Raw genomic sequence first — 14,168 nt, forward strand, 5'->3', positions numbered from 1 at the left:
GTCCTAAAAAAAAAAAAAGCCTCACTTTATTATCCCAACACACACAGAAAAAAATAATGCCTGCAGAACACCATCCATAGACACATTGGAAGCCATAGCATTAGAGATGCTCAAATCAGCAAGCCATTACAGAAGCTGAATTAAGTGCAGTTACATGAAATTACCTTCAGATCCCATAATAAAGTGATGGATATCAGGTCCTGTTGACATGCGAGGTACTTGACAGTTTTTTTCAACTATTCCTCTCGGAGTTACCATTTTTATATGAATCACCTGTTTAAACAATAAACAATGACTACACATACTAGCATTAAGCATAGACCTTTTTGTATGACATTTATTTTCTGCAAGATGCATGTTATGCTTGATGCAGTTCAGCTCTACAGACTTCATACATTCTCTAGGCAGTCCCAAGAACTTTTGGGATAACCCGAGGACCATTACCAAAAATTGTTGTTAATGCAGCATGGTTTGCCCACACAACAGATTGCACCAAATTCTATGCCAAATCAAATCAATTGTTGGCCACATGCAGACAGTGTTCTTCCTTGCTTAAGTTTTCCATTAGAACTGCTGCTTGATGAAGCTAATCTGATTCAGAAATCAGCTGCGACAGAAATACTTCTAATAGGAAGAAATAAAAACCTTTGTGAAACACACTGTTAATATTAATTCTTCCATAAGACTGAAGCTAGTTTTTCCCCTCATACTATTCAATCTTTTACATAAAAAAAAAAAAACCAACAAAAATCCTTCCTTGGTGTAAGTGAAACTTTCAGATACAGACACATCAGCGGGATTTCAGCTAGTGCCTTGAAAACATTCAAGCACGGGTATCTAAGTGATCTTCATCCTGTTCGAGAACATCATTATATGGATTTTGTAAACTGTTGATTCTGCAACAAGTGGATTTTAGGGAGTATACCTAATGTTGTTTCTAGATATAAAAATTGCTCAGATGGTAAACACTTCCCTAGACACTTTCTCCCTGTGACATCAGGAAGCTCATGAACCGCTCTGATTCAACCCTGAAACCAGTTTTCTCCTAATGAAAATTTCAGAAGCTGCATTTTAGCCTGAAGTTTTGCTCCCACAACAGAAAAGCCTTCTGTACTTCACATCTTTCTGAACAAGCAAAACTATACTATACTGTAACACCTCAGGCAGTAGGGTACAGATGATATTTCGTTAGTGCAAGCAGTTTCAACAAGGTATGCTGAATAAAAACTACATTTTCTGCCAAGTTAATTCACTGAGAGTGAAGTGTCACGTCTGTCCACAGAACAGAAGTGTTTCTGAATATAATGTGATGAAAAAGCCTGAGGTGATAGGGGATACATTACAAAATGGGTATTGCAAGAAAAAAGAAGGGAAAAAAAAACAAGAAAGGGCTACTATGAGGAAAAAGTTGAAGTTCAAAGCAAAGAAGCAGGAAAATCAGAACAATGATTTGACTTCAATATATTCGCTATAACAGAAAAAGCAGATTTAATTTAAAAAATGTTTTAGAAATAAATTTATTAGCATTAATACAGAGATGAAGCATTTTAATGCTTCAAACAATTAAGAGTATAATTACTGCCATTCCTAATCCCTTGCTTCCTTCCTCACTGCTGATATATAGCATGCAACAGGATTACAGTTCACTCTTGTTTGCACATAGGGTCAATTAGGCCAGTCTACTGACTTGAAAAAAGCCTACTTAGATTAGGGAAGTGAGATGGTAGAAAGAACTAATCGTTGGCTGTCAGTGTGAATTGATTCCAGTAGACAACTTTAAGAACAGTAGGAAATAGCACACGCTGTTGAAAAAATCCTACAAATTTAACAGGATTACTGCACTGAGAATATCAGAGTGTGAACAGTGGAAGAAAGCAACAGGGTAAGGATAAATCAACACAGTTCCTTAAGCTATCTAGTAAATACCAAACTCAAACTTTCAGATTAGCAGTAATGTTTCCTAGTACTGATACCAAAAACAAGCAAACAACAATCTCAGTCAAAATTTGATGTCAAAACTGTATCACTGATTAACAGAAATGTAGTTTCCCTTCTCCCTCTCGTGAGTCATTACAAGAGTTAAACCTCCAATCGGAAGAATAATTAATTAGAACAAGTATTAAAAATATTTACCAGATCTTCAATGTTTCCATAGATGTTTTTCTTCATGCCTGATGCTCGTGTTGCTACCCATCCTCCTAGTGAGCTGAACTCCATGGAGTCCGGTTCGTGGCCTGTACAGAAGCCACTTTCAGAAAGCTAAAGAAAGGAAAAATACATTCTACAGAGTCTGCATTTGCTTAGTACTTCAACATCTCAGTATTTTAGGTCTGCTTGTTTTAAAAAGAAGGGTTGGAAGGAGAGCCTGGGGAACTACAGGGACCTCCCTATTTGCCTGCTTCTCGCAGTATTTTCTTGGAGAGGCTGGTAGCACATGGCTTAGACAGATGACCTCTTAGCTGGCTAAAAAACTGGCTGCACAGTCAGGCGCAGAGAGTGGTGGTGAATGGAGTCAAATCCAGCTGGCAACCAGACAAGTGGTGTTCCCCATGGGTCAATATTGGGGCCCCTCTTGTTTAATGTCTTTACTGATGATCTGAATGAGGGGATTGTGTGCACCCTCAGTAAGTTTGAAGATAACACCAAGGTGGGAGGATGTGCTGAACTGTTTGAGGGTAGGAAAGCTCTTACAGAGGGATCTGAACAAGTTGGATTGATGAGGGTAATTACGTGAGCTTTAACACAAGAAAGTGCAGGGTTCTGCACTTTGGTCACAGTGACCCCATGCAATGCTACAGACCTGGCGCAGAACAGCTGGAATGCTGCAGGAAAGAAAAGGATCTAGGAGCGTTAGTCAACAGCCAGCTGAACAGTAGGGCGCCCAAGTAGCCAAGAAGGCCAACAGCATCCTGGCTTGTATCAGAAATAGCGCAAATCAGCAGGACTAGGGAGGCGATCATCCCTCCATACACAGCTCTGGCAAGGCCACATATTGAGTACTATGTTCAGTTTTTGGCTCCTCACAACATGAAAGACATCAAGGTCTTGGAGAACATCCAGAAGAGGGCAATGCAGCAAGTGAAGGGTCTGGAGCACAGGTCTTACGAGGAACAGGTGAGGGAATTGGGATTGTTTAGTCTGGAGAAGGGGGGGTCAGGGAAGATTTTATCACTCTCTACTAGGACCTGAAAAGAGGTTGTGGCACAGTGAGGGGGGTGTCAGCCTCTTCTCCCAGGTAACTAGTGACAGGGTGAGACGTAAAGGCCTTAAGTTGCAGCAGGGAAGGCGATGCTTCAACAGTTGGACTAGATAATCTTAGAAATGGAATATCCTGATGAATCACTCAATTATTCAGGCACAAATTTTGTCTTCGATACATAAATGAAATGCAAATTGATTCTGCTCCTACTCTGCATGTGTTATGCTACGCGTCAGCCTGTAATACTCCTCCCCCACACTTTAAAACTAAGACCTCTATTGTTTGTAAGAAGGTGAGAATCCAGATACATATGGAAAAAAATTATAACTAAGTAACTGCCAACTTGCACAAATGCTGCCAATAAATAAGGCACTTAATCTCTTGTTCTTTCCATTCTAATGTGATATGCAGCAGGTCTGCAAAAAATGCGAGCAAATTGCCTGTACTTAATTCTCTCAAGGAGTGATGTGTTTTAATATACAGCCATCTGGTTGGGCTTCCTGTATGCAAAGCTGTCAACTACTTGTGATGCAGATCATGCATTCCTGTACATTAAGTAGTCACTTGTTTCTCATTTTTCTGTATTAGCTTGGCTTTGCCATCTGCACAACACCTGAGGTTGATTGGATGCCCTTAGAATTGCAACACCAAAGCTGTCAGGCAGAAAAAATTAAAGACCCAGAACTTTCACATTGATAACTGTGTTAGTGTTTGAGACTATCAATTTGCACTGGGCAACTGAAAAATCTATGTCCAACTAGACTGTTGTAAGCACAACATTTAATGTGGGTCATTAACTACATTCTGTAGTACAAAGTGATTCTAACTTCAGTGATTTGAAGTTATTTCTGTGTAACATTAACAGTGATTTATTGAGCTTATGGTCCTCTCTCCTACTGGAAGAACTTGTGACTTTAGATGTTTACTGATCACATTAGGGAAGGGTTCCTGCACTCTCCTTATTCTCCACAAACAAGAAGTTTGCTTCAGTCACAGCTTACCTGCTTCTACAATGTATATAAACACAAGCACAGCAAAGGACAATGCTTTTGAATACTTGTAACTGACTGGGCATGCACAAAGCAGTGCATGGCCTTCTCATCCAAAACACATGAGTATGTAGTAGCATTTCTACAAAACTCACAATGTGCTTGATAATACTCATTATAAAAAATAATAAAAAGAACTGTTCTAGCTTCATTACTCTTTGTCACCTCTGACTCTCTTCTGTTGACTATTAATCCACATTCTTTCCTGATAAAAGCAAGCAACTTGAGGCTCCTCTATAGAGCACACTGTAATACATGAATTTATGAATGTATCTTCTCATCTTACAGAAAATGGTGTCTTAATTAAGCTACAAGCACACACACTTGTGGAATTCATATTTATTTTTAATGTCTCATTCAAAAACACCTTTTCTGTACAATATTTGGTTTTCTAAATCTGTTACCTAGAATTCAGCACAATGTTAGTTGTGGTTGCAAAGTTCACAATAACCGTGAGTGAGCTAAACTTCTAAGTAAGGTCAGCACTCCAAAAGTCGGACAGAGTAAGAGGCATCACACCTCTGCACAGTTTCTAGATAATGCTGGTAAAGTCAAATGCAGCAACAGAATTGGAAACTCCTATGAACATCCAAGGAAAAAGAAAATCCATGTCAGCACTATCTGTTGCATGTTTGTAGGAACGGAACATAACATCCTTTATTTCTACTGCTAATACAATGCAGCCTTAAAGTAAAATTCATTTCACTCTTGCACTTTTTCATTACTACAGCAGCAACATGGTTTCTCTGAGAAAAAAAAAAAGCCCTTTCCACTCTAGCTTTTACTGCCACTCCAGCAGGGACTCTGGCCAATTACACATTCCAACCCCTTGCCCACCAGAACTCAATTTCCTCCCTTCAAGCTCTGCCCATTTCATTTAGCTGTACCTGCACATGTGCACAGTATTCACCTTTACTCCAGATTGAGGGTTTTTTTCTCCACCCTGCTCATCTCTATTTTGCTCATGCTGCTTAAATATGAAAATCCTTCAATCCAAAGCTTACTTAATACTAGCAAGCTGCAAACCCAGCAGCCTTTCAAAGCAATTCCCTTGGCTGCGCTATCCAAATATATGTAGATTGCACTGATAATAACGCCTCTTATTTATTTCCATGGAAACTACAACAGATGCAAATATCACAACAACACTGTTGGATAGAGAAGATTCTCAGCTACAGAACACTATTTTTCAACAGTCACCACCACTGCTATGCATTTGCACTAGGAATGAACAGAAGTCTGCAAGCCACGCTCATAAAAAACTACATGGCTGTCTGGAACATGGCCTGTCTTTCACATCTCTGTCACCACTGAAATGCACCACTCAGCGTCCCACTGTGCTCATGGCCCCCAGTTGGTTTCCATAAACGTTCAGCAAGTGCCAATGCATGTCAGCGGGTGCAATTCAGTCTGCACGGAAGAATTCAATGACACATCTTTGCTTCATACGCACTTACACCTCAGGCACCACTTGATCAGACTGCCCCTCTGCTGCCATCTGTCACACCGCAACAAAGCATAACAGAATAGTGATAGAAGGTTCAACTTCTATTGCTGTACCATCACAACGTGCCTCTGCCATTATGGGTCAACATAATAAAATAGGAAGCACTACTTTCAGAGCAACTCTTGTATATCCGCATTCTATCCGTATTTCAGTGGGCACTTGCATTGACATTAATCACAACTGTGCTTGTTTTGTGCAGCATAATTTTAGCTCAACCCGGAATCTTCATTTTAATCACATTCCACTGAGTAGTTCTGTACTTCCAGTTTGTACAGTAAGAGATTTTAAAATATATACACACATTAAGTAGGTAATCTGATTTGGTATTCTTTGCTCACTGAGAGAGTTGCACAGAAGTCCCGAATGTAGTACGAGTTGTTCTGCACACAGTACCTTTTGTAAGAACACTAGTCCCTTTTCCAGTACAGAACAAATGCACAATCAGTACTCTTTTCATAAACTAGAACCCAAATGAAAGATTCTACTTTTTCTGATCAAAAGGATTCAAAGAGGACTACAATAGCAGTATTATAACCCATAGGAGTTACAAGCAGAAAGGGAATACTATTCTTTACTCTGAGTGAAAAGTAGTAGCATTTAAAGGATAGAATAGTAACAAAATATAAACTACCACCCTAGGAAAACAAATAAATAAAAAGATCTTTTATACAGAGAATATACTCAATTTTCATTTTAGTTCAAGCTTTAATAATAAAAGAACTGGAAAGGTTAAAATATTACATGAAATAACATAAAGGAACAAATAAATTAAGAGTTAGGAAAGACCACCTTTCTCATAAAAACAGCCTTCAAATCTCTGCATATCTGTAAAGTGCCCTTAGGCACTAAGTTTAGACAGCAATTAGCTATCAAAATACTCGAGTATTGGAAGTTAAGCAAGCAGAACTGCACATCCTGAAAAATAGTAAACAAACACCTACAATCTGCCTGATTATCAAGGAGCACTGAGAAAGACCCCGAGAGGTTGCTCTGACTCATCTGATAGACTGCAGTTAGAGGTCACTAGAGATCACTCAGAAGTAAAGGTGATCTATTTTTTTTCACTGGACCCTTATTTTAGTCCACTCTCCATGCTACTTTCTCATAGCCAGTCTTAAGCAGCAGCAACAGCAGCAAGTCTGTTATAAGCTTTAACCCTTTTGAAGTAAGTACCTCTGGCCCAAATAACTACCACATGCACAACAGAATGAATCCAAAAACTTTTGTCGGTGTTGAGTACCAAGTGTTACACCTTAAAAATGCAAAAGCATATCTAAGGCCTGAAACAAAGCAGTGTTACATCCTACACATTGCTAACTTATTGGTGTACAAGCAGTTTGGGTCTACAGCCAAAAGAAAAGAACTACCATTTAAAAACATGCATCAAATACAGTGTGTATGTATGCGATGAGATGCGATTCATAACCAAGAATATAATAACCACAGTCTGCATGAAAACACAAGAACTAAGCTAGAATTCAGCAGCCTAGACAAGATATGAGGAATAACACGGAATAATATGGAGAAATACTAGATGTGTCAGAAGATAAAAAATACCTGTTTTTCCAAATCTTGTCCAATAATGCCAGCTTCCACACATGCTGTTAAGTTCTTCTCATCTATCCAGAGAATCCGATTCTGTTAAGAAGCAAATCAAAACTAATAATCAGTGTTTATTTCCTTTTCTAATGCTATATTGTCAACAATACCTAATCAGACAAGTTAATATTAAGACAATTCTAGTTGTTACAGCAGGGAAAGCTGAGCCTCCCCACTTCACAGACAACAGGTTAGAGTTTGTACAGCTTCTACCATAAGTAACATTATTAATCAGCTCATACTGGAAACATTCACAGAAGCAAAGCAGAAATATCAGAAAGAATTAAGACAAAAATCCTACAGAAACTAAAATACAGCATTTTTCAAAATGAATGCAATTTAAGGTGCCCGAGTCTGAATATCTGGACATTAAGCATACTCCAAGAAAAGTACTCTTGAATAAACTCTCTAGGTTAAACAGATGGCACTGAAGTACCCCAGCTCAGCTCTGGGATTTTGACACACAAAATTAGAAGTAAAATATGGTATAAGATGTCAAAGTATGTAAGTACTTAAGAAATGTAAGGTACCAGGAAGGATTACACCTTTTCACCTGGTGGGAAACTCACTGACCCATCAGAATATTCTACTAAACAGAAAAAGAAGCACTAAGCATAATTATTAACAAGGACAATCCATAATGAAGAAACTAACAAATCTGGGTTTAGCTCTGTTTATAGAGAAAATTTCACAGGGGCTTCAACTTCAGTTCCTCTCTGATAAGTGATAATAGAGTTATTAACTGGGATTGATAGTTCAGGGAAAAACAAACAAAAAACAGCATTATGAAGACAATTTAGATTCATCAGTAGAAGGCGGCAACATGCAACAACCCTTTACTTTGCAAATTCTGGAACAACTACAGTGTAAAAAGCGGTATTTACACTGCTTAACATGACACTATTTTCGTTTCTATAATCTATGTGCCAAGTGTCTGTCCTCCCTAAATAAAGCTAGTATCACTCATTTTCAACAAGAATCACTATCTGAAGGAGTTACAGATGTACAGTTTTATATAGAAATACATAGTCATCTTTTATTCCTTCAGTGAAGGCTGATACATATAATTTCTATTATTATTATTTTAAAATCTGCAAAAAACCAATGAAATTTACGAGGACAAAACTTCCTACTGGCCTTACACTTAACTCAGACAATTCCTACATAGAAGAAGAGTAACTTCCTCTGATTTTCCCTCATGTAAAACTGTACAAAGAGTCAGCAGTAGGATTTTTTTCAAAGTACATAGGTCATAAGAAGTACAGGACTAACTTTAAGAAAAATAGCACTTAAACTGAAGTACTGATTTAATCGTTATAGCACAATTTAATACTTCCATCTTTTTCTTTATTCTTGTAACAAAGAAAGAAATGTCATTCGCTAGTGATTCTCTGAAATAACATAGGATGATTTAACTTTCAACATAACTGTCATTCAACATATCAACAGATACAAACCATTTGTGATGTATCCAGAGAGACAATTGTTCTTTTTTCTTCTTCAGGGCATTCAAGGGCACTAGAGACACTCGTTCCCCCTGAAAATGTGCATGAAAGTTGTGACTACAATTCTCAAGTAACTTCTCCCCCACCTTCCACGTACCCATCCTTCTCTCTCTCCTTTCAAATACTGAACTTATCAAGAGGTCACTTTTCGAAGCTAATGATCAGTATTCTAAGACTGTCCCTGCTCCCAAATTGAGAGTTTAACGCAATCAGGTCAACGATGGAACAGACAAAAGGCTTTAACAGCACCTGATAACAAGTCATGACATTCTGACCATCTCATCTGCTGCTGTAAAGTCTGGAATGTAACTTTAAAACAGGGAATGACAAGAAATCAAGTCATTCAAGAAACAGACATAGCTGTGGTTTCTACATACTCTACTGAGAGCACTAGAAAGGACACTACACTTCTACCTAGAAAGAGGGCTGAAGAGATCTACTTAATACAGGAATGCAATACTTACCTGAAAGCAAGTAAGAAACTGAAAAAGGTTTAACTATAAAAATGGATGAATAAAAACAAATATCAAACTTCTCTGGAGGTTTCTAGTGTATCTTTACAGCATGTCACAGAACAGTTGCCAAGAAGTTTTTGGCTTCTCAAAGACTACAAAAGCCATAGGAAGAAAAAAAAAGAAGGAGACTAGATTGCTACAGAGATCCTCACAAAGCTACACGTACAGTGCCAGTGGCACCAGTACAACACCAACACTCTTCCAGAGCAGCAAGACCTGCCACTTTTGTTTCTAATGATAGGGAAGGTAGTGTTATCATTTAATATTAACTCCTAAAATAACCACGAGAGTTGACCATAGTTCAATATACCAGGCTTGAAGAAAATCTAAAGAGCTTCCTGTATGCCAGTCAATGAACAAGAACTAGTCAATACTGCTACAGTCATACAACTGTGGCTGGGAAACACTTTGGGGAGAAACAAACCGTTAGTTTGATACAATGTTTAAATGACATGTTTATATTATCAAACAGTAAACATCCTTCCTACAGGGGCTACATGCTTGCAGCATGAGCACCAAGGCATCAAGGTATTGCACTGAATGAATAGTTCCTGACAAAACACTTATCACAGAAATAAGCTTATGGAAATCAACATCTCACGTCACCTGATGTCCAAGTCAAAAACACATAGCTTGCCTTACAAGGTTTAGAGGAAAAAGTATGTATAATTAATAACCTGAAGCCCTTTAGAAGTTCTCTAGGCTGAGAAGGACTCAGGACCTACAAGAGTTCAAAGCCAAATACGTAGATTTCAACTTCACATGAACACTTCTCTTGCACTCCTAATATTCGAAGTGTTTTTACACATGCTGACTTTTGCACAGCTGAATACAGCAACTTTTAATAATGCAAGATCACAGAAAATAGACGGCATTTAAAATTCAAGGGTTACTCCGAAAGTAATGCCTCCTACTACATTACTAAAACAACAGACGTAAATTAAAATCAAGTAGAATAATTTTGCACTACTAACGTTAAACAGATTTGATATTTAACACTACTTACCACCAAACGGTATTATGCAGAGATTATGTTTGCAGGCTAATTCCACAATTTTAACTACATCTTCATGGCAAACTGAAAGAGTTAAACAGGATTTGTGCTTGTTACTGTTGTTTAAATATCACAGTCTGAATACCCAGCAGCTCCCTTCCTGACACCAGCAAGGAAGACATTTCAAAGAGTTAGGGCTGAACTCAAAGTAAAAAGAGCTCCAGAGTACACTTCAGATATAAAACAACTCTACTTTTAAAGAACTTAAAATAATAGCCTTGGTCTCCTGCTCACAGATTGAGACTTACTGGGAATTGTCAGGATAAGATGGGCTAACAAACAGGTTAGAATTGAGCTAGGTATCCAGGAGAACAAACTGAATTCAAATCTTTATGGCAAACAGATTTTCAAAGCCATTGTAAGCTGAATTAATCTTTTCTGAGAGTTGAAAAACAATTTTTATCTTCCTGGATGACATACAGCTTCAGAAGAAGAGCTGCTGGTCAAATTTACTTTTTCAGAATGTATCTGGTCAAAGATGAAACAGAAATGCTTGTGCACTAGTAAGGAAAAGTACCACCAAGTAAAGACCACATATACTTGCACCTGAGGTTGTGCAAGCAGAGAATGTGCAGGAATTAAAAAAAAACAGGCTTACAAACTATGGCTATTTTGTTCTTGCAATAGAGAGCAGCTTTAGATCAACACAGTCAATCATTTTATTTCAGTTGTTTTCGGAGCTGCACAAGAAGTGGTGATTAAGTCCTGTCTATGGTCACCACAGCTGTCACATCAGTAACTGTCCTCAAACATTCAGATGCATCTTTCAATGTATTTTTTGGCTACCCATGAGATTTTTTTTTTCCAAATGAAGAAAACTGAGCTAAGAGTAATCTTGGGGTTTCTAATACAGCGTAGCATCAGAAGCTTATAAAAATACTTGGATTCATACAGCCCAGGTACAAGATGATTTTTTCACTAGCTATTGAAGAACAGCACATGGAAAGCAGATCCTAGTGACCTGAGAAACACGACTCAATTACAAAATTCACACAAATGAGCAAATGAAGTTTTATCAGTTAAAGTTTCCGTATTCTTCTACTCAATAAAAACAAGCATTATTTTCTGCTACGTTTTAAACTACAACATTAGTGACCATTCTGTTTTAACTGGGTGTAGCCTGCACTGCCATTTCTTCAAGTCAATCACCCTCCGTGAAGTGTTTTGATTGGAGTTACAGGTGCTGCAACTTTACAATATTATCTCAGCACAGTATGTCGTAAGACCAAATTTTTAATGTGAACATTTAACCACCCTTCTGCCATCTCACACTTCTTAAAAAATGCCAGCAGGATTTAGTCTGCCATTTGGACAACTATTCTTGGTGCATATACAAGTTCACATTATACTGCGGTTACTGAAGTCACAAATTCAGCTGTCGTCTGAAATTTCATTTAAATTTAATAATAAATTTTACTTCCCTATTAAGTAATGGGACTTCATGTTACAAAATCATGATTACCATATCCCCCCCTCCCCCCAAAAAATCCTTTAGGGTCTCTAAAGATGAGTGAGATGGGCCAGACAGTTTCTCAATAACAAGAGAGCACAGGAATTTAGTAAACAGATCAGAAGGAAGAAGGAAAAAAACATTAAGCTTACCAGGCCATACAACTATATCAGGAATTCGCTTAAACATTCCTTCCCTGAGTACAAATATCTCATGTAGGCAGTGACCTGAAAAACAAACGATAAGTAATCAAGTCCAAACAGGAAGCATCTGAAGTACAGTTATATAAATGAACTTCTCTTACCATGAGCTCTGAATACCCTATCTTCTGCATCCTGTGAATATGAAATTTTAGTGGCTCTGAGATCCTGAAGAAATTCTTCATTTACAATAGATGGAGGTACATCATTAACATTTAAAGATGCCTACAATACAAGAAAATGTTTTCATTAAAAATAGCTGCATCTTATAGCATTTCTTTACAACTAAAAAAAAGAATGGTTTACCATTAACCAATACCAAAACACAGCTATTTAAGATTATAAATAAATTAGAAATACAGAAGTTCTTTGCCTTATCTTCAGTCATTGATCCATTTGCCTTGCCTAGTACCCATCTGACTAGATGCATATACAGTTTTATTCCATAGCACATTCTGACTCTTTTTTTCCTGACAGATCTGGAGAAGTGAACAAGCTTATGAGTGCATACTAGGTAAAATATTTGTCTTAAGGAATTCAAGACTTAAGAGAAACAACTGCCTGGACAGTACTGAAGACCCTTATGTTGATAAAGACTAAGTTCAAAATTTCTCATACAGTACAAGAAACACATACTTATGCCATTTAGTTCACTTTGTGAACGTAAGTTTAACGCCTGTAACTGCTTTGAATGTTGAATAGTGAGATCTAAAGAATCATAGAATGTCCTGGGCTGAAAAGGACCTCAAAGATGATCTATTTTCAACCCCCCTGCCGTGGGCAGGGTCAGCAACCACTAGACCACACTGCCCAGAGTCACATCCAGCCTGGAAGAAGGGAAGACTTCACCTTCAACAAGAAAGTATTCAGGTGACTGCAAAGACCTATGGCATACTTCAAAGAAACTACATAAGGTTACATAGAAATTAAGAGGACTTACAGAATAATTTAGTAAAGAGTATTTGCTTTAGGTAGGTCCATGACTGATAGCTCACAAAAACCCAGAGGCTCAAGAGGACAGCTAATTATTTGTTTTATACTTTTCATATAAGACACCTGACCTTATGAAAATACAGTTTTAATAATGATTTAATTCTGAAAAAAGATGCGCTGCTTTGACTTGTTTTTTAAGGATGATGCTATACTTGTAACAAGGTGTCAGACATCGGAGAAAAAGGGTTTTCCCTCCAGCATATTCACACTGTCATCTACAAACACAGAAACTGGAGATGAAGGTTAGATCCAGCAAGAGGCATACTGCTACTAAGAGATCCTGATTTTAGGGGCCACTCATAATAAGCTGAGGGCTGCTGCTCTTAGCTCTTGCTAGTCTGCTGTTAACATACATTCCCACAGTGCTATTGGATAAACTCAAGAGCAGAACTCAAACCTGGAAAACAAGAGGAAAAACAAATATACTAAGTAACCAAATAAAGATCTCCGTTCAAAGAAAATTCCTGTTAGCTCTCCTCATGGTTTCTATTTCAAACTAGTTTCTTCATGGATTTCTGCAGATAAACGCATTGTTTCATTTCAAGTTGAACACTAAATGCTTGATGATCTTGGTTCTCTAGAAAACAAACTACCTAGAACTATAACAACTCCTTACAGATAACTATATTGGGGTTTTTTTGTGTGTGTGTTCTGCAAGAATTTATTTACATTTTGAAGATGAAAAATGAAAGTTGAATATTCATCTATATAAATCTTATGTAGGATGCAAGACAAAAATATTTTTTTCTTATGGGACTGAGATATTTTAGAAGTTGTACACTGAAAGGTTAGACACGAAAGTTACGTGAACTAGGTTTAAACTGCTGTCTTTTCTAAGTCTAGACTGAAAAGGGAAAAAAGTCATCAGGCCTCAAGCAGCAGTAAAGTGGGTACATATACTGTGGTAAGTTACAACAGAAAGGCTGAACATGATGGGGAAGCCTTCAGTCCTGCAGAATAAATGCAAGAAGAGATAATGACAAATAGACCAAGAGGTCCTTTCCCTACTGTTGTTCCTGTATCTGAGTTCCACTATGCTCTGATGATAGCAGACAGCAAAAACCAATAAAGTGTGACAACCTGAAATATAAATTGGA

General features: G+C 37.7%; 1 protein-coding gene across 6 annotated transcripts in view; it reads right to left on the minus strand.

The window, feature by feature from the left end:
* AGPS (alkylglycerone phosphate synthase) overlaps window positions 1-14,168 on the minus strand; it is a 79,486-nt gene that overhangs the window by 23,827 nt on the left and 41,491 nt on the right. For all 6 annotated transcript variants that reach the window (XM_015289574.4, XM_040703616.2, XM_046943737.1 and 3 more), the window contains 7 exons: window positions 12,183-12,303; window positions 12,031-12,105; window positions 10,381-10,452; window positions 8,812-8,891; window positions 7,313-7,393; window positions 2,134-2,259; window positions 165-273 (listed from right to left, as the gene is read on the minus strand). In XM_015289574.4, coding sequence (XP_015145060.1) covers window positions 165-273; window positions 2,134-2,259; window positions 7,313-7,393; window positions 8,812-8,891; window positions 10,381-10,452; window positions 12,031-12,105; window positions 12,183-12,303 — 664 coding nt within the window. The remainder of the gene's footprint in view (window positions 1-164; window positions 274-2,133; window positions 2,260-7,312; window positions 7,394-8,811; window positions 8,892-10,380; window positions 10,453-12,030; window positions 12,106-12,182; window positions 12,304-14,168) is intronic.

This window comes from Gallus gallus, chromosome 7 (genome assembly GCF_016699485.2).
Source record: "Gallus gallus isolate bGalGal1 chromosome 7, bGalGal1.mat.broiler.GRCg7b, whole genome shotgun sequence".
Lineage (NCBI taxonomy): Eukaryota > Metazoa > Chordata > Aves > Galliformes > Phasianidae > Gallus > Gallus gallus.